The sequence below is a fragment of the Ailuropoda melanoleuca genome, chromosome 16, assembly GCF_002007445.2.
Source record: "Ailuropoda melanoleuca isolate Jingjing chromosome 16, ASM200744v2, whole genome shotgun sequence".
Classification (NCBI taxonomy): Eukaryota; Metazoa; Chordata; class Mammalia; order Carnivora; family Ursidae; genus Ailuropoda; species Ailuropoda melanoleuca.
In genome coordinates this window covers 26,889,816-26,911,295 of record NC_048233.1, presented here as the reverse complement: position 1 = coordinate 26,911,295, position 21,480 = coordinate 26,889,816, and the positions used below count along the sequence as shown (strand labels likewise).

General features: G+C 44.0%; 1 protein-coding gene across 1 annotated transcript in view; it reads left to right on the top strand.

Moving 5' to 3' along the window:
* Positions 1-21,480, top strand: part of TMTC1 (transmembrane O-mannosyltransferase targeting cadherins 1) — a 274,127-nt gene that overhangs the window by 172,067 nt on the left and 80,580 nt on the right. Inside the window, exons 10-11 of the mRNA XM_034646018.1 lie at positions 11,750-11,917; positions 19,546-19,659. Coding sequence (XP_034501909.1) covers positions 11,750-11,917; positions 19,546-19,659 — 282 coding nt within the window. The remainder of the gene's footprint in view (positions 1-11,749; positions 11,918-19,545; positions 19,660-21,480) is intronic.

The window sequence follows — 21,480 nt, the reverse complement described above, 5'->3', positions numbered from 1 at the left end:
TACAGAATCATGCCAGCTCTGGCTCTTCCTGGGTGCCATATCTTAAATAGACCTTTCTCTGATTTTTTAAAAAAGATTTATTTATTTATTTATTTATTTATTTATTTATTTATTTGAGAGAGAAAGAGAGAGAATCCCAAGCAGACTGCGCCAAGCACAGAGCCCAGCATGGGGCTCGATCTCACAACCTTGAGCTCATGACCTGAGCCAAAACCAAGAAGATGATCAACCAACTGAGCCACCCAGGTGCCCCGACCTTTCTCTGGCTTTATTTCTGTTCTCTAAAATAGACAAAGTAGTGTCCTTGTGCTTTTTCTGCTAGGAATAAGCCCGTTTGGAATAAAATGCAAGTTCAGAATATGAAGAAAGCCTCAATATTACCAAGAACAAATGCTTGCCTCTTAGAACCAGCTCAGACTTTGCTCCATTTTGCAAACTTGATGCAGAGTCATCTAAAATCAGTGTCAGTGAGCTGGTTGTCATTTAAAAGATGACTCTTTTTCTTGTCTCCCCAAGTACCTGCACGTGCGCATTGCAGGGTTGACATTCAGTCATCATTTTCCGAACATCTCAGCAGCTCTTTGCCCAGCTACCCACTATTTTCCACTGAAATGGGCAGCTGGTCACTGCTGGGTAAAATCTTTTCCAGAGAAAGTCCCCATTTTCCTAGAAAATGGTCAGTATTTATAATCTGACTGTGCTGAAGTCATTAGAGCTGCTGGAAGCTTCCTGGGGACCACAGAGAAGTTTGCATATGCTGGAGGCATCCCTGGGAAGGCGTAAGAACACTGGATGTTGCCTATGGCATTTATTAAGGTTAGACATTGGCTTTGGCGATGGTGGAGAACATTTCCCAAGCCTTTTATACGCACAGTAATCTTCTCTGCGTGACTCTCCTTACATTATTGACCTTGACAAGAAAGAGCCGTTTTCCACAGCATCGAGTACCCAGTGCTTTGAGGAAAACATATACACAGTGCCCTCAATGGAAGTTTGATAATATACATCGTCATCTTTATGTAGACATCTGTGTTGTCTCAAAACTTTAGCGAACGATAGGACAATGAAGTAAAAAGCTGGATTGGTAATTCTGAGGAAGTTGAACTTTCTACTCATTAAATGTTTGTTTCAAGTGATAGGGAGCCAAATCCTGGCTTTAGATTCCGTCCATAAGCACCACAGAAGTCATGTCCACCCTCAGGGCACCTGGGTGGCATAGCGGTTGGGCGTCTGCCTTTGGCTCAGGGTGTGATCCCAGCGTTATGGGATCGAGCCCCACATCAGGCTCCTCTGCTATGAGCCTGCTTCTTCCTCTCCCACTCCCCCTGCTTGTGTTCCCTCTCTCGCTGGCTGTCGCTATCTCTGTCAAATAAATAAACAAAATCTTTAAAAAAAAAAAAAAAGAAGTCATGTCCACCCTCACTAAAGCCTGGGTGACTCCCATCACGCGCAGGGGCTAGTTTTCACTATTTGACAAGAAAAACCCAGAATGAGTCAGACCAAGTGCTCTTTTATCCTGCCTTTATGCCTAACAATGAACAAGCCACTCAAATCTTCTGGCTTCTGCTCTCCCTCCATCCTAACTTAGATAAGACCCAAAATATCACCTTTCTCTCCCTTGGGCTTTGAAATCTGTGGATAAAAGGTACAGAAATAGGCTATTTATCATTGCATGGCTTTAGGGTCAGAGTTTCACCACAAAAGAAATTGGAATAATCTTTTCTTCTGGTGCTAAATGCCTATTTTGTGGATTTCCTTTTTGAACAGGCAAGAGAATTTGGGGCTTAAATCACTTTTTTTTTTAACAGAAATTTTGATCTCTTATTCTTCTCTCCAGAGAGGCATATAACTTTATGGCTACTTTTTTTGTATTTTATAAAAACCACATGAGAATGCTTCAAAGGACTAAAATTTCTTTGAATCAGTGAAACAGAAATAGTTGTTGAGAGCTCTCAAATGAAGTCATAGGATGTGATCAGATATCCATTTACATGCCAGATTAAGGGTGATTTATTCACTGCAGCGCCAAAGAGCAAATTCCTAAGCTACTTTAAGAAGACATGAATGAGTGGAGAGGGGAAGCAGATAAGAATAAATGAAGGCAGGGGCGCCTGGGTGGCACAGCGGTTAAAGCGTCTGCCTTCGGCTCAGGGCGTGATCCCAGCATTATGGGATCGAGCCCCACATCAGGCTCCTCCACTATGAGCCTGCTTCTTCCTCTCCCACTCCCCTTGCTTGTGTTCCCTCTCTCTCTGGCTGTCTCTATCTCTGTCGAATAAATAAATAAAATCTTAAAAAAAAAAAAAAAGAATAAATGAAGGCAGAAACAATATTGTGGATGCATTGATAAAAATAATTGAGGCCACGGAAGGAGAAGTTAGATACCATAATGTTGGAGGGAAGAAAGATATATAAAAAACTGCCCTACTCTTAGAAAGATGCCATTGGTATTGTATAATCCCTAAGCTTATGGACATATCAGACATGGAAAATTGGAAAAATGATGACCCCCACCCCATTCATTTTCGATTTTGAGAAATACCTTCAAGTCATCAACTTGAGATGAAATTTTTAATCTTACACAGGTCGCTATGGAAGCAATACTGCAGCATTTCTTTCTCAGGATGCAAAATGAGAAATGGTACCTCGGAAGTAATGCTACTTCTGTGATCTGATATTGGGAACCCCTTCAGATCAGCCATCTGTGCACAGGCTTCTTCAGACTTGCTGGAGGAGAGTGATAATTATGCGAGTAAATCAGAGTTTTGCCAAATATTAAAATCAGAGCAGTCATTCGCTATCAACACAAGGTTACTTTAGCAAATCCAGTAGGAAGATGACTGACCTGGGAATCAGCACAGCCCCATCTGTCCCCTATTGCCTGTCAGCCTTGGGGGACTTCCTTTCCTACCAGTAAAACCAGAGAGTTGGCCTTGTTCAGTGGTCCCCAAGTGTTGCTTAGATCTCCACAACACTTTTCCCTGGTCTGTGGCCAAATTGGGGGAAGGGGGTGAGGGGAGAGAGAAAGACAATGTAATGGGTTTGTCATGAAGTTTTATCTATGCATTTTTTTAAATTACACCTTTCTTATATTTTTGGTATTAAAATATCCTTTCTCCTATGACAAGATGATAAGAGCAGCAGGGGATGCACAACCCTCCTTCCCCACCCAATTCCGCTTTCTTGGAAAGGTTTGGGAAATCTCAAACCCTAGTAATCATTGTGCTATATGATCTCTAAGGTCTCTTTCAGCTCCACGGTTCAACTGTTTTGTGATTCAGAATAACCTTGTGGAAAGCATGAATTTTTTTTCTCCTTCGGATTTTAAACAAAGATTTTTGTCATGCATTGGAATGTGACCACCTGTGTCTGCTCTTTTTCAACAAGATGGTCCCCTAGGGAAAGGGAGACGGGTCCTGTGCGGGAAGGGGATAGGAAGGCAGTACATTTGCCATGGGGACAGGCTTTCTGAAGGGCCCAGAGGTAGACACCAGGAAGTGGCTGGGAAGCCTCTGTGTGGGGTCTCTGCTGTGAGATAATGGGGTGTCCTCATAAGCAGCAGGAACAGCTGATGCTTAGAAGTTCACGGGGAAAGCAGTAAGAAGAAATGTATGATGTATGTCAGGAGGAAGCAGGCCCCCAGCAGCAAGAGCAAGGCCAGACCTCCCTCTTCAAGGAGCCATTGTACAGGTAGCTTGGTAAGAGAGGTTGTAGTCCATGAGAACAGGTCTTGAAGTTTGCGTGTCCACATGAAGTCATGGAGAGAGACTCGTTCATTCAGCTTAAGCCACGATCTAAACAGGGGCTCAAGGCACAGGTAACATTGCCTCCAAGGCGGCTGATACTGAATAAAGAAGGTTGAGTCCCTCTAAGGCTGCGGCTGACAGGGATGGGACAAGATTGAACCACACAAGAGGACAATAAGTAACCCGATTTTGAGAGAGCCAAGTCATAAAAATCGTGGAAAACCCAGGAACCAGGCAAAGCCAATACTCATTTTTTTTAGTTTAATTTTTTTTGTTTCAAATTCCCAATGTATAATACATTAGAGAGGTGGGAAAAACAGCTTGGGCTTGGCAAAGAGCCACTCCACTAAAAACCCAAGAAATAGATTGAGAGGCAGTTTTCAGTTACAAGGTCAAGTGCACCAGGTCTCTGAGAATATATGTGTGTAAGTGTGCATATGTGTTGGCTGAATTACCCAGAGCCACTCAATTATTACTTAGTTTTAGCTCTGAATCCATGTTTTATGTGTTTCTATCATGCCATCTTAAAAGGAGGTTCTCTTTTATCATAATGAGTACAGCGAGGGAAAAGGAGAAATGCAGTGCGCTATTACACGAGGGGGCAATAAAGTGATACCACCAAATGATCTGGAGAGAAAGAGTGAAGGTCAGGGATACCACTGGAGAAGAAACAGTGGGAAGATCCAAGATTTGAGTAAGGAGATAAGTCTTCTTACTTGAGAGAAGTATTCTAATGTTTTTAAATATGGCGTCTTCCACGTTATGCACCGTATTTTAAAAGAAAGCGGAGTCTGTCAAGCTCTGCTGCTCCTCCCCACGTCTCCAGTCTTCAGTGGGACAAACCTTCACGGTCATGCAGTCGGAGGCTTCCTGCTGGTGTTATCACCTACTCCACGGTTTCAGAAGTTGATTAAGGTCATTCTTCAGAGTATGATGGAGTAAGGGTGGAAATATTTGATACCAGCTCGTTTGTCTCTTTGCTCTTGCCGTGCCAGCATAAACCATTCCCTCCGCCCTTCGAGACCTGAATTCAGAAGACGTGCGAGGTCCAGAAGCTAGATCTAGTCCAGTGAGGGCTGCTCTTGAGGGTAGTGCCCAGGGACGGAGGGGCCCAGGGTTGTCCTGGGCTTGGGCTCGGTGCTTGTGCTTGGGGGTGAGTGTGCTGTGTGAAGAGCGTGACCAGGAAGGAAAGCAGCAGGACTTTGCTGAGGGACTCGCGCGAATGTGTTCTAAAATGGAGGCTGTAGATCACAGACAAATAGAACAGAGCAGAGCCGTGGTGAAAACGAAGTGAGCGGAGGGGAGATTGGTGCTCGTGGGCTGAAGATCAGTTGGCCAATCTGTGGGGTGGCCTGGGGCATGAGATGAGGGTAATCTCGGGCAGTTAATTACTGAACTATAATCACGGCCTTAATATCACAGAAGTCTATTAGTTAATAAAAAATGAATGTTTATGCCTATTAAGTCCTAAATGATGAACAGCAAATGTCTTGGAAACCACAATTCGAACGTAAAATTTGGAGAGTGTAATTTGGATTCAGATGAGCCTAAATGGAAAAATATATGTAAAAAATACCATAAGCTGTGCTAGGTAGCTGCAAGTCATTGTTTCAGCCCACCCTGTGCAAATGAGGAGATTGGAGGAATCAAAGTGGAAGGAAAGCAAAGCAACGTAGGTATGGGCCTCTCCTCCTTTCCCGGCCCTTCTCTTCCTCTCTTGTTTCTGCAGCCCTACCCCAGCAGGTTAGTGTTCTGGAGCGCCATACTGAAGGAGGTTAGGAAATGGGCCTCTGCAAACAGAGGAGAGCAACTAAAGCATAGATGTGGACAGCCCAGGTCCCGCACAGCTGGCTCTGGCTTTGCCTGGAGGGTGGGAGTGGACCGAAGTGCGGCCATCTTAGCCTCCCTTCTGTCAAGACCCCTTGTCCTTCTAAGTGAATCCATTTCTTTCCTTTTCTCTTGGATCCCACATGGGGAAATGTATCTCAGATCACTGACTTTTTTCCCTTTCATCTTGATTGAGATATAATTGACATACAGGGTATTGTGTAAGTTGAAGGTGTCCACGTGCTGATTAGATACATTTATATGTATTGCCAAATGGTTGCCACTAAACCAGTGACTTCTTATACAGATTTTAGGAATCTTAAAATATCCCCCATACTCCTTTGGAAACCTGGATTGTCCTGCCCCTTTGAGGTTTGGGACCGCCATTTTTGTATGTCTGTGTTTTCTCATAGTGCCTCACACGATGGATGCTTCATTAAAGAGTATTGTAGAGACTCCAAGAACACTGGACACATGACAAAGCATATGTATGTGCGGTCAGGTCCGTGTTGACACACGGAATAAAGGAGAAGGCAGCAACAACTGGCAGATTGCGCATTATGCCTTTGCTTCAGAAGTGCAGGTGCTGTACCGCAGGCCATAGTGGTTTACGGAAGAAGTGACAGAATTCAGGTTCTAGAGATGGGCATGCTTGTGAGAGGCTAGGGAGAGGGTGGTTTTTCTAACTTTTTAGGAGTCGCTTTTATAGATGTAATCACATACTTTAATGATATACACAGTACATTTTATTGATGTCTTAGATAAGGGCACACTAACCACACACATGAACACATAAATACTTCACTTGAAAACATGGATACCTTGTATTCGGTTCATAGACTGTCCACTTACATGGATTCATTTACTCCAAACAACAGCCCTTTAAAGTAGCTAGATTTTCAGCTATCTAAGGCAGGCAATCTTAAGCTCTTATAAAATAAACAACTAAGGCTTCATGAGACTGAGTGCATCTCCTGTGGCCCACAGAACTCCCAAGTGTCAGGAAAGAACCCAGCTCCTTTGCTGCAGTTCCAGAATTCCCTCTCCTCACTGTGAACTCCCACGCTTAAAGTTTGCACTGGGGCACTTTTGTTCCACTGCGGCTCCTGTGTTTTACGGGCCCCAGGAAGTTACTACATTTACAGGAGCCTGGTAGAGAGACATCTGTTTTGACCTGGATATATGCACACTGTACACATATCCTGTCTCATACTCTATTCAGCACAAAATAAGTCTCTAATAATATTATGATTATAACATAATATTAATGTTATCACTTATGGTTGTCTATCGAGCATTATGCACAGGGTAAAATTATTTCCTTTTACAAATAAGAAAATTCATAAGTAAAGAATTTCAATGATTGAAGATCCAACAACAGGCAGTGTCAGAAACTGGAATGCAGACAGGCTCTTTCTGCCTCCGGAGCGCTGCCTTATTTACCACGGGAGGTCTCCTAAATCTGGAGCTCGTAGATGAACTGCAAGGTCGAGAGGAAGCATCTCATCTTCAGGAGAATCAGGTTCTCAGGAGGGGAAAGCAATGGCATTATTATCCCAGTGGTTCACAGGAAGGTGAGCAAGGAACGGAAGAAATCTGTTTCGTGGAGAAGTGACAGTTTCTCATCCCTACCGCGGGAGCGCGGCACCGAGGATGAGAAGCTGCACAGGAGGGAAATGCACAAGAAATGCTTGCGGAGTCATTTTCTTGGAATATGAATACATTCATATCCAAACACATTCAGCCTTCTGAGAAATGTTCCTGCCTGTCAAATATCTGAGAGTAAAAAACAACAACAACAACGGCGGTGGCGAGGGGAGTCTTGACTCACCGGAAGCTGGCGGCTTCCAGGTTAGATCTGCTCTGAGGCCTCCCCGTTGGCTCCTGGCTGCCTCTAGGCTGTAACTCCAGACATCTGTTCTGGGCTCCGCTTTCCAGGGCGTTATTGTTTAACCATCCATGAGACCAGAATCAGATCTTACTGTCACAGTTTGCCAGGTGGGGATTCACCAGACCAGAATGAAGTGAACGAGGGCCCTGTGTCATTTCAACTATCTGAAGTTGGGAATTTTTTTTTTCTTTTAAGTAATAAAATCGTGAGACTGTGTCTGTCTTGTATCACTAATGTCATTTGTAGATCCTTTCAGTCGGTTGTTTAAATCAAAAGGTAGAATTTCAGTTCTACTTAATAGCGAAAAGATTCTCTTTGCTCCATGTAATTGAACAAAGAGTGAAGCCATAATAAACATTCTAAAATGCTTGGCCCAGAGATAGAAAATTGTCCTCTTTTCAGGTCGATGTAAAGGAGATGTGTTGTTCTTTTATCACTTAAGAGCTTCTGGGCAAGGTTCATGAAAGTACATTTGTACTGTTTACACAATGATTAACTTCTCACAAAGTTCTCGAATACCAGGTTTAAATAGTTTTCATTCTAATGTGGAAGGACAATCGTTGTTGACCTGCATTTCCTCTAAAGTTCCCTTTGGATGCGCATCATGAAAGTACCAGGGAGAGGGGCCAGAGTCCCTGGTTATCCCATGCACTGACATGGGGATACCTTCAGCCTGTGAATGAGAGATCAAATAATGACTCCACTCTCAGAAGCAGGGGTGCTGCTCCAGCTGCTTTGAAAATGCGTCTCGGTGCTGAGCCAAACCGATCAGTAGCCAAGTTTGGTTCTCTGGGTTCTGGTTCTGTCCACTGTCAGTGGTTTGCCCTGACTCTGCGTGCTCTGTGTTGAGGTCCCTGATCTGAGCCCAGATTTTCCTTAACCAGGTGCACCAAAGCAGTCTGCAGTCTGGTTTCATCTCTTTGGAGGCCAGAAAGGCGTGTAGCTTCTCATTTGCTTGATTTTCTACTTTGAAAATAAGGCCTTGCCCTGCCCCTTAGAAATGGACAGAGCAGTTCTCCCCCTGCCACTGAGCTCTGTATTTAAGCAGATGTTGAAGGATGAAATGTCATCATAGAGAAGCAACTTAATCTTTGTGATCTTGTGTTCAAGTTTGTAAGAATGTGATACTCTCTAAGAAATTTGCAAACCTAAGTAGAGATTGTTGTATGTGGCTTATCATTTCTTTAAACCATATGTCAATACAAGGACCTTCCAAAAAAAATGACCATGTTACTTGATACTGATGCCTGTGCTGAGGGGAAAGGAATGGCTTTCTCCTTCCTTTGGTCACAGCAGAGGTCAACACACTGCGGCTCCTGAGGGGAGGCTGGCCCACTGCCTGTTTTATAAATAAATTTTATTGGAACACAGCCATGCCCATTCATACACACAGTGTTGATGGCTGCTTTCTTGCTCCAAAGATAGAGTGGGCAGGACAGAAAAGCCTGAAAGGCCCGAAATACTTATTCTTTGGCGCCTTCCAGAAGAAGTTGGTCACCTTCTGGAGATCAGCATCGTGTTAGAGCCATGGGTCTTCTCTGTTACTAGCTGTGAGTGCTGTGGACAAGCTATTCGACTCCTATAAGCTTTAATTTCCTCATTTATGGAATGGAAGATACCAAGAATTATATATTTAAATCAGATAATATATTTAAAGCCAGCACCGTCCTTATCCTAGGCCCTATGAATATTGTGCACAGGCCCATGCAACGCTCTTAGCGCAGTGCCTGGCCAATAGGAAGGACCCACTATAAACACACAGATGTGTACAACAGCTCATTACTTTTGTCGTCGTTATCTTCATTATTCTTGTCTTCTGCCATTTTGTGGCTATAGCTGGGAGACCCTGTGTGGAGATCCCAGTGCTCTCCTTTCCCACTGCTCTGCCAGATGGCAGCTCTGTTTCCTACAAGGAGACAGAAAGCAAGTACTGAAACTTTATGAATGGAGTGTTAGGAGGGAAGTAGGTGAAACTGCGTGATAAGGCGTGAGGAGCGCAAGAATCAGCAGGTCCCGTCAAAACCCAGACAAGCAGACCAGTATATGGGGCGTGAGTTCTGGAATCTGAAACGCGTGGGTTTGTATCTTTGCCCGACTATACAAGCTGTGCGACCGAATTCAGGAAATCAGTTCACCTTTCTCCTCATCGGCGTCTTTATGGTTAAACAGCACTAACCGCGAGTGACCCACAGGGGTGCGAGGGTGGGCTGAACTCATAACACGGAACTGCTTGGCACATGAGATGCGCTCAGCAAACATTAGTTCTTTTGGGGCTGCTTTACGAAGGCCCGAGCGAGGAGACAGCCGCTAGAGCTGTGGGTGCCTGCTCGGGGTACGTGCATTTCAGGACTTTGCTCCTGTGGCACCATTCCTGACCATAGTAAAATCCCAACTCCTCCCCACCCTGGACTCCCTCTTGTTACCCACGTAACATATCCTGCTGTGGGGCACACTCTGCGTTTTATTTGCTTATTGGCTGTTTCTCCCACCCACGTGGGTTCCACGAGGATAGGAATTACTGTCTGTTTTGTCCACCAACCTGGTCTTGGTGCCTGTAATGATGGCAGGACGCAGTTGGTGTTTATTAAATACCTGCTGAATGGAAGCATGGAGCCCAGAAGGCTTTCGTGGGGCCAGAGATGCACCCTGCTTCATCAGGGCTGGGATCCCAATGAGGCTAGAGGAGCAAATGGCAGGTATCGTCAGGAACATGGTGGCCTGTAATGCATCAGCATGGCTGTTGTATAGAATGAGACACGTTTAGAAAATCTTGATACCTTTAAGGCCAAACATGACTTACTATGAAAGTGGGAAGAGGTTTGGAGGTTTTATTGGTTTTGCATTAGTGACTCTATGTTCTGGCATGTTCGAGGCTTCTGCACAGTGCTTATAGCAATCAAATCCAGCCTCCCCAGCTCGGACCTAGTAAGTGGGGTCGTGACTCCCTTTGTTTGGCCTAACAATGAAACTTCACAGTTTAGGGAGCTGGACCAACTGGCTTACAGGATTTGAAGTATGGAATTGGAGCTCAAACTTGAACTGATTCCCAGCATCTCCATGTCAGAAACCTCAAATGCCTCTCTTGTTTTTCTACCCTTGATACCAAAGCGTAGATATTCAGAAAAGTGAACAGAAGTGGAGAGATTTTTTAAAGGAGGTATGTTGAGAAATGAGACTATGTAAGTGTTTTCCTTTACAAAACCAACCTGCCCCAGTAGACTGGAGGTTTATGAGGGCAGGACCTGTGTTCTATTCATAATTCATTCTTAGTGCCCAGTATATTGCTGGTCACATATAGAGAACGAATAAATATTCAAACATGTAAATGGGCTGTATTAATTTTGGGCTTATTATGGCATTAATGTCTAACTGATGTCGGATTTCTTTACACAAGCTGGCTTCATTCTTAAATTATTCCATAATAATTTGTAGTCTATTATCTTTGGAAAGAAGTGGATTTTAACTGAAATGCACATGGCAGTAATGGATACAGATTAAATGATTGTGATGTTCCAGGGCCAGTTGACAGGCAGGAAGCATCTCTGTGGCTGCATAGATGACATGAGGGCCCAGGTTCCAGCCAAAGGCTTCTCGAGGTGTGCTATCAGCATGCCGCTCAGATAACATGAGAGATTCTTCATGTCTATTTAGAAAGCTGAGCCAGAGTCAGCAAGATTTAATCCTGTCTATACGGTTTGTCTGTGATGGGCCCCAAGCTCCCTGCTCAGGAGTTGGTGTGGGGATAGGTGATTTTCCTTCAGCATAAGGACTTTGACCAGAGGGGGAACATACCAGGCGGCACATCCCTAGAAACAGACTGCCAGTGCTCTGTGGGGATGAGCATCCCTCCCAGGACCTGATAGGGAGCTCTTGGCAGCTGTCTCCCCCAAAGCCACGATGCCACGTGCTGCAACACAGTCTAGATTTAGACTCGTGGTGCCAATACGTTATACAATGTCAGTGACATAAGGCGACGAGAATCAGAGGGTCTGTTCACGACCCAAGAACACGCAAAAGGGACATCTCATGATGCTGCTGAAATCCAGGGCAGTTTGAGCCCAAACGATGAGCCTGTTATTCTCCACACTAATGCCAGAGGGCTGGCAATGTGCTAGGAGAGCGCATTAGAGAACCAGCATGTAAATATTGTGTAAGACGGGGGAGTTTGTATTTGTTTCTCTGTCACAGATGAGTTTTATTTGAAAGTTAGTTATATGGGATCGAGTACTCGGGGGACTCCCCGGCACCCCTGGAGTAAGCCTGCCTCTCCCACTCTGTTCCCCAGCATGGGCTACTGTATCCTCTTCGTGCACGGACTGAGGAAGCTCTGCACTTGCCTGAATCGATGGGGGGCCACCACCCTGACCGTGTGCACTGCGCTGCTGCTGTTGCTTTTCTCCTGGAAAACGGTGAAGCAGAATGAAATTTGGCTGTCGAGAGAGTCCCTGTTCAGGTACGATTCGATGGAGAAGAGCAAATCTCTTCCCATGTATTTCATTGCGTACATATTTGTTTCCAAACAAATGAGATAACATGGGTCTGGCAATAACCACTAACCCACAGGGTTTTTTTTAGTAAAGTTTTAAGTGGAAGATGTAATTTTATTTTGGGTTTTAGCTTTAGTTTTTTAAATGGTATTCTATAAAGTTTAATGTGAGCTAATGCTAAGTGAATTTATGAAAATAAGGCTCATGGGAAGGTTCCTGAATCTGCGAAACCGTCGTAATGATGAGCTGGGCTGTAAAATCAGCTATAAACAAAATGAAATGATAAAGCCTAACTTCATTACGCAGACAAGTCAGTGAGAAAGGTGAGCACACAGCAGGAAGGAAGAGAACTCAGTACATTTTCTTTAGGCTTTTCCAGGACATTAAGTTGTGATCTGTGATCTAGTTGCTTTATTCTGAACATTAATTGTGAACAAAGAAATGGAAGACTTTTTTCATCTCCTGGTAGGTTTTTATGCGGTAGAGTATATTCTGAGTATAACAAGGTCACCTGCAAGCCCTAAACTTGTTGTAAAGTATAAACATTCTTTGGGACTGTTGCTCATCGTGCCGTGTTTTCTGGAGCTCAGGCCTCACTGATGCCGTAGCCCTGGTGATGACCTTCATCTGGGCTCCCTGACACTGCCCCACCAGGATCCCAACAGTATTTTTCCAGGTTTCCAGGGATTCCCTGTCTGTGCCCTCTTCTAGCTTCTGTCCTCGCTTATGACCCAGCTACCCAATTCAGTCAGTGTGGTTTTTACTTGGTTCTCTGCTCAGCTGATACCCAACACTTATACCCTGGGGGCAAACAATGGAAACAGAGTTGGGATCACCAGAAAAAAGGGGAAAATATTGGAAGAGTAGAGGAAGGTGCACAGAATTGAAGGGCCAGTGAAGAAGTTGGCACGGAGCAGACAGGAAACAGGCATCGAGAGAATCTGTCCTGAGAGCACTCGAGTGCCCGCCCAGGAACAAATAGGTAAGCTTACACCGGGTTTTTTCATCTTCACATCCAAGTCCTTGGAAAGTTAAGTCCTAGGTCACGTGCCTGTCCTTTGTCTCCACCGGGGCACTGAAATGAATGATTGGCCAAAGAAGCCCCTCTGACTTCCAGGGACTTAGGGCAGGCCCGGCACCTTCAGGTTCCACTGAGACTTCACAAAATTAGGCAAGAGCGAATTCCCCACAGGAAGTCCAAGTCCTGGAGGAGGAGCACAGACTGGCTGCCAGGAACGAACGAATGAATGAATGAATGAGCGAACGAATAAATGAACAAATAAGACAAATGTTCACTGCACTCTTTAGCTTTTTTATTTATTTATTTATTTTTAACATTTTGTTTATTTATTTGACAGAGAGAGAGACAGCCAGTGAGAGAGGGAACACAAGCAGGGGGAGTGGGAGAGGAAGAAGCAGGCTCCCAGCGGAGGAGCCTGATGTGGGGCTCGATCCCAGAATCCCGGGATCACGCCCTGAGCCGAAGGCAGACGCTTAACGACTGAGCCATGCAGGCGCCCCTCTTCAGCTTTTTTAAAACAATATATTTGATTTTGCTACTTAGCAATTTGACTTTTTTTTAGTAGAAAAAAATTAGTTTGGCATGCATGTCTTTTTTTAAAAAAATATTTTATTTATTTACTTGAGAGAGAGAGAGAACACCTGTGCCCACAAGCAGGGGGAGAGGGAGAAACAGACTTCCCGCTGAGCAGGGAGCCTGATGCAGGGCTTGATCCCAGGACCCTGAGATTGTGACTTGAGCTGAAGGCAGATGCTTAACCGACTGACTGAGCCCCCCAGACACCCCTGGCATGCATGCCTTATTAGCTTATTTCTTATTACCGTATCATTTTCACAGTCGTCATCATTACCACCGTGGGTATGTAGAAACCTCTTGCCAGGTGAGATTTTTTGGTGTGGATTTTTTATGAATATTTTTTCACCTTAAGGTCCCAGATTCTGTTCAGTCCCTGTCACATCCCTTTACCTTCAAGGCAGTTCCCCCAGACCACAGTGGGCTTGTTGCCTCTTGTTACCCATGCTGAGGTCATTCTGTAAACACAGGGCCATGGAAGTTCAATAATACAACTTCCCCTTAGTCTCTGCTGACTTGATTTTTTTTTTCTTTTGCTTTCCACAGTCAGTGCTTTTATGAGAGACCTTAAAGTGGTTCTGCCCTACGTTAAACCCTTTGCTTGAATTGAGGTACTAACAGAGGTTGTGTCTTCTAATGATGTTTACTGCTTAATCAGAGCAACTTTGGGGGTGGATTTTGGCAGGCAGCAGTTTATTTCAAGGGTAACAAGTTCATGTTCAAACCCTCTAAGGCTGATGCCAGCAGTTTAAAAACAGAAAAACAAAAAGCTCATTGACCTTGCATCCAGAGGCTTCTGTGTTTTTAGATGGAAGTAGGTAGTAAGTGACAGTTGATTATGAAAGCACAACCATCCCACAAATGTGCTTGAACAGCTTCTGTGCCCTAGGAGGCCTTTGGTGATCAAGTGGAATTTTGTATACCATACAAATCAAACTTTTGATAGTTTTTAGAAAACTTTGCCTATTACAATTTATGTATGTTCCAAGAAAAAGTTTTAAGAATCTGAGACTTTAAGAATATTCTTTCTTCTCTTAAGACCAGATGTTTGTATGTATTCATCTGTGCTGAGTCAGGCTCAAATTAGTTGAAATGAATATTTGCCAAGAATCTTTGGAGGAAGATACAGTTACTGGTTGAGTGTGGGGGCTGGAGTTAGACTTTCTGCCTCCTCTCCAAGTACCACCATGTCATAGCTGTGTGACCGTGGGCAAGTTACTTAACCACTCTGTGCCTTACTTTCTAATGTTTAAAACTTAGAAGAAGAAGAATGTTGTTTATATTTTGGATGTAGTTTAAGAATAAATGAGTATGTGAAAGTTGCATAAAGCAGTACGATAAACACTATGTAAGGTTTTCAGATTATTGCTGTGCCCTGTATTCTAGGGTATGAGAGAGAGGTGGTGGGGAGGAGGGGAAGAGAGAGATTATCTATAGAGGAGCTGAAAGTCTGCATGGGGGTCAGACACATAAACACATTTTAACAGCAGGACACTGTGTAAGTACAAGCAGGCTGCTAAGAACAACCCAGGCCTTCAAGAACTGATCTCTTATAGACCTGAGCTGAGTACCTAAAGGTGAGACAGCCTAAATTAGCTACAATGATCAAAACCAAGAACTGGCTCATTTGAGTAAGAAGAATTTGTTATACTTCTAGATAAGGTGATGTCCCTGGCAGAGGCCCTGCTTCTGGCTTCTCCTCTGTTCTAAACGATGAACTCATTGACCATTCCTTGGACATATGGTCTCATTAAGGCCTCTCTTCTTACATGGGGTGGTTTTGTTTGGCAGTACTATGAACAGTCTTACAGAGTATCTTAAGACAGACCTTTGTGTTGGAGAAAATCCAAATTTCAGTCAAGTCCCAGCCTTTCCAGCTGAGGCGTCCTCTTACCAAAAATATCCCACCGTGTGATGTATTTTCAGGAGGTTCAGCTGCAGGGCCCCCTCGCAGCTTTGTAGTTCCACAGGCACGAACCTTACCCATGACAGCATAAGAAGCCAGCAATTGTGTCTTACCAGCGGCCCGAAGAGAGTAATTGGTATAAGGGAAAGAGCTGTGAAGAGGAGAAGCCAGGCTTTGAACCTGAATTTGATATAAAAGAATACACAAGCTTTGCTACGCTTATTTTTTACTTCATGTTTTCTAACTAAAACTAAGCCCAGTATAAAGAAGAGAGAGGGGGAGAGAGGAAGAGGGAGGGGTTGGTTCATAATCATAGCTGCAAGCTATATTTTCTTTAATTCTTTGTAACAAGAAACTGTTCTGATATCCTAACCTGGGAAGAGGGTCATTGCACAGCTCCAGCTGGGTCTGGTAACAGCCCGGAATTGTGTGTTTGTTTGGAGTAAGTAATACTGTAATAACACAGTTTGGTAAAATCCCCTCTATGCCCCAAATCTTCGAAATACCTGAAAAGGCAGAGACCACATTTTTCTTTTATTTGCGTCTAGTTAAGGGTCTCTCTGAACCCCATTCATGAACTATTTAAGTGATCCATGGACCATCGATTAAGAATTTATGCCCTAGATTGTTCTCCATCTCTGTAGGGAACACATTTCTGTTTCTTCCTTTCTGAACTGCTAAGCCAGAAAGATCAGCCAACCTCCCAGGGCAGAGAAGATATACTGAGGATTGGCAAATTCTTTTGTGAAGGAGCGGATGGTAAATATTTTAGTCTTTGTGGGCCACATAGTGTCTGTTGCAGCGACTCAACCCTGCTGTTGTCTCGGGAAAGATGCCAAAGATAATAGGTAAACACATTGGCGCGCCTGTGGCCCACAAGGCCATGGTTTGCTTCCCAATGAGGTAAACATTGTGATAGTGAAATTATAGTGTTCCTGTGCCCTGGGGTACCTTTCTGGGTTAGCGTCAAATCAGCTTCAGGAATGGTTCTGACCACGTATTGGCCTTGGTTGAAATCCCTGCTTCACTACTTTTCTCAGTCTGTAACTTTAGAGAGAGGTCTTAATCTCTCTGAACTTGAGTGCTCTCATCTGTAGTGTGGGAGGTATGATAATTCTACCCGTCCAGTAGGTTATCGACGGGATAAAAGGAGATGATCCATGGAAGTGGGCGCTTAGCCCGGAACTTGATTCAAACCGAGCAGTCCATCCTGTGAGTACTGGCCCTTCTGAGTGTGGCGCTGTGCGGCCTCAGGCCACAGCAGGGTCAACATTGAAGGGAATCACAAATCTTTCTTACTTTCCTGTTAACCTCTGGCTGAACACTGCTCGCTATTATTTTTTTAATGTTTGTTTTCTCATCAGGAGTTTGGGGATGGTCCTCGTGACCTATTGTCCATCCATGCCAACAAAACAAATTGATGTTCTATGGACTTGGAGAGATACCTGAGAGAAGTGGCCTTTTTGTTATTTCTGTTATTTTTCAAGTGTTGTACAAATGAGAGGTGTGAGGGAGAAATGGGGTACACGAATGAAGGTCCTGCGTTGAAAGGAGATTTTTCTTTGTAATCATCACTGGGATTTTGACTAGGGATTGAGCTCCTGCTGCATACGTAATGAATACTACGTGTCTTTGTAAATACATGTGAGCTGCTTGTTCCCACTGAAACGACTGGGGCCACGAAATCATAACATCAGTAGAATGAATGGAGGAGTCTGGCTCTGGAAGCAAGAGCGGCGTGGCCAGTTACAGCTATATGGAAAGTTTTGCCTTTGGCCAGTTGTTTATTTCCCCTTTTCCACAAACTACTCATTGTAAAATGAGAGACTGGAAAAACATAGCAGGAAAAATATCACAGAGAGAACATAAAGGTCAAAAACAACAATGGAAAAAGCAGTGTGTTCTTCGGATTCAAGTTACTCCACCCACAGCTGCTCGCCTGTTATGAATATCACTACTTCCTCTGGCCATCACTGAACAATGACCCGATCTTCGCAAGGACCATGTTTCCACAGGCCTAATTGTCCGTTCCCGGGCGATACATAAATTAGAGTCACCATGCTAATCACACAGCGGGGGGGATCCGTCCCAATACGCCCGTTATGTCCACACTGAAACCAAAGTTACCTTTAAAATCAGCCTGTTAACCATGCACTACTTATTTCTGGAGAGAAGAATCAGAAATTTTCCTGGATAGAAATTGGAATTTTTTTTTAAGCCATTACTAGCATTCTGACCCAGATTCTTCTCCTGTGACTAAGTTCACTTTGTGTAATATCCACTTTAAATATTCCATTAAAATCCTAGCTCTCTGTGGCACTGTAGGGTCTCATCGTTGTGATTGAAGGATGCCAGCAGTTTCACCGGAGCCGGAGCACCACAGGAATGTCAGCATTTGTCAGCCTTTTGTCAGCCTTTTGTCTTGGGTGCAGTCAGTTGCTACTGAAAGGAATCCTCCAGTCTCCTCCCCGGGGGTCCAGTCCTGGCTGCCAGTACTTAGAGAGCTTTATAAGGGGGAGAAACAGAGATCCCAACGTTCAGAATACCAAACTTCACATCCTCTACCTTTGAGATCCAGCCCTTCCCCCTTCCCTCTGCGTCGCCCGTTATTCGCGAGTGCAGGGTCTCTAGCTCAAGTTTTCCAGAAAGTAAAACTGCGTTTGTCTGGGATGGGGAAAGAATAATGAAAAAAGTCACTGGGTGCGCAGGGTAAGGATGGCGATCTGGGCTTAAATGCTCCTGATAGAGATTTAGTGTGCGTCCACCACAGCCCGGCCACCAAGAAATCCCAGCGACCTGCCCTAGCTTTGCGGGCACTGAAGCAGCCTGTGTAAGTTTGGAGTCTGCTGCCTTCCGATGATGTTGCCTTCAGGTCGGTCTCTAGCCTCTTGCACTCCCTGTAAGTTCTGTCCTCTGGAGAGTTCCTCAGGCTCCTAGCTGGGGGCTTTTAAGTTGGGACTGTCTTTACTGGTCTTAAGGAACCTGTTATTTTAGGGACAGTTCAACAAAGGTCACAAAGCCCTTCATATTTCCCCAAGAGCTTTAACACTGTACGAAACCCTTCTATGAATCTTACCTTTACATTAAAAACTACGTGAAAGTATGTACCTGGGAGAGGTATTAGTGCATTAGACTTGCCCCGAAACTAGGTTGTCCTGCTTGTCTCCTTGTTCTCTCTCAACAGCTGTCCCCCTCCCACATTTCATCCATTCATGTTCCGGGAGTTTTCTTTCCAAGTGGCCCTCCAGCCCATCTTCTTTCACCACTCCCCTGCCAACACCTCCCTGCACGTTGAGGGAACAGGGAACTCTAGAACGGACTTAGAATCCTCTAGAATCCCACCTCTGCCACTGACCAACTGTATAACCTTGTGCAGGTTAAATGTGTGAGCTAGTTACAAGTGAGAAATGGGTCCCCTCCTGCCCCCACCTGCCCCTCGAATCACCTTCAAAGCTTCACTGTTACCGTGTAGGGATTCCCCAGGTCTTTGCTTACGGTAGCCCAGGCAGACTAACACAGTGACCATGGAAGCAGGCTTTTTACCTTTTGGAGCAAAACCTCCTTTCCTTATCTGCAACTGGTAAAATACTTATACTTGCATTTATTTATTTTTTTTTAAATTAGTCCAGGCTTGGGCACGTAGGAAATGGGAATTTCCAATAAAACTTAATAGGAAGGCCAGTCTGCAGTCATCCCTCTTGTCATGATTTATTTTTGTAGATGCTCCCAATTTTTCTTTTTTAAGGAAGGTTATAAATGAACAAAAGAAGCAAGGAGGGAAAAAACCGAATGAACCTGAGCGTGCAGGTTTGTTCTGCAGAGAATTCTCTGTCACCCGGGGTCGCCCCTCTGCTTCCGATCCAGTGCGCATGTTTGTTCAGTTGTGCACACCGCCCACTGCCTTCGTTGTTGTCCGTAGAAGCATGTTTAGGAAGTCACAAAGTTCGTAAACCCTGAAAAATCTGACTTGGGTGTCATGGACATTCCGAATGCAAGTTCATGAGACCGAGTAAAATAATGAAAGAAGCCGAAGATGTTCCTAAACACGATTCTTTGTTGCTCTCTTTTCTTTTCTTTAAATGTATTCATTGTAGGTCTGGAGTTCAGACTCTGCCCCACAACGCCAAGGTTCACTACAACTACGCCAACTTCCTGAAGGACCAGGGTCGGAACCGGGAAGCCATCTACCACTACAGAACAGCCCTCAGGTGAGCGCCCACGACCGTCCGCCGCCCCCTTGTCCGTTCGCTCCCCTCCCAGTGTGCGCTTGCACCTCTCCAAGGAGGTGTAAGGATCCTCGACTCCCCATCTTTTGGCTCAGTGTTCCAGTCCTGCTGTGAATGTGGTAACTCTGCCTTGCTTCTGGTTCTTGGTGTTTTCCTGCAAGTTTCCATTGCTACCCGCTACTCAGTGAAGGGACACTCAGTCAAGTACGCTCATGCAGGCAAACAGGAGTTGGTTGTCAAAAAGACACTCACAAATTCTCGGAGCATGTATCCCAGTGAATTCTTCCCACTTTAGGCTTCCTGTTGTCAGCAAGGATTTATATGAAGACATCTGAGTATCCTGATAGTTGTATTAAGTAGAAAGAAAACTAGAAGACACTTGATTACCATATTGGGAATATGTTACTAAGGGGCACGTGTGCACGTGTGTGTGTATGTATGTACACAAATATATATGTTTATGTGCATATATATATGAACAGCCTCGACACTCTCCTCGTATTTCTCTCCTTGTATTCATTTGGAAGAGACTCTACGAAACACAGCTTTAAGTTTTCCCTTTAAGAGAAACCACAAATTCAAGCCTGCATTACCAGCGGCAGGCTGCTCTCGAGTACTCAGAATTGCAGCTCTGCCTTTCAAGATGGTCTTATCTAAAAGATCCCACATGACGAATGTCTTCAGCTGCAGCATGTGGCACATGAGAACTGTACATGGCCTCGGAGTCTCCAAACGCGGGCAAAACAAAGAAACGTTGAGTCTCCTCTTTTATTGTACTGTGAGGCTCACCGAGCATTTTAAAGAGGTTTCCATGCCCCTATGGATCGGCCCACATTTGGCAGAATTTTCTGATACTGTTCCGCTTTGGGACATGCTTAAAAGTATGTATACCGAACACATCTGCATTCCCCTGAAGCACGTTCGAGGATTATCATTCTTAAAGGAAATTACCATTCTTAAAGGAACTGACCTGATTTTTAAAATTATCCTTTTGAACGGTGTTCTTGCATAAGTATATTGTTCATAAATCAAATTCTTTCAGACTTTAGGCTCTCTTATTTAATATTCAGTATGGCCAGAATTTTAAGCTGTGCACATCAAGTTCACTATCAGATACTTTTCCAAAGATACAAGAAATGCAAGTCCCAGAGCAAAATTGTAACAGAACTTTTTATTGAGGAAAAGAAGTTTTTATTGAGGAATAGAAGATCATTTTTAAGATTTAGTAAAGAATTATATTCTTTCCCTGGAAGCCAGTTTACCCAAATGTTTACAATACTTATCTCTGGTTGGTGAGATTATAGTTTAATTTTTTTTCTGCCTATTTTGTGCTCCAGATGTTCTACAGTGAACATGTATTATTTTTGCAAGGAGGAGATGTCGCTTTTAAAGAGGCGTGTATTCCTTCACGGGTACAAATAAAGTATATTTTGGCATAATGATTAATTAATGTTTCAGGGCTTTGGGTGTCATTCTTGAGGAGGAGAGCAGTAAATTTGCCTGAAAAATAGTGATTGAAAGGAAGTATTATCAGTATCCTTTAAAATTTGTTGCATTCTAACAGACTGTTTTCTGTCAATTTCAAACAGAAAAATAAGGCAGACCCTAAGGCACAGTTTGGGGCAAAGATATCGATTATATACAATTCTCCAGTAGCTGATTTTACAGAATTACAGTAGCTGGTTGGGTACTTCCACTTTTTTCCCATGAAACAATAAAAATAAATGTTTGCTTCAGCAACTGTGCTTCTGGAAGAAACATGTCCCTTGAGAAGTGGGGAGAAAAACAATTAAAGCTATAAAT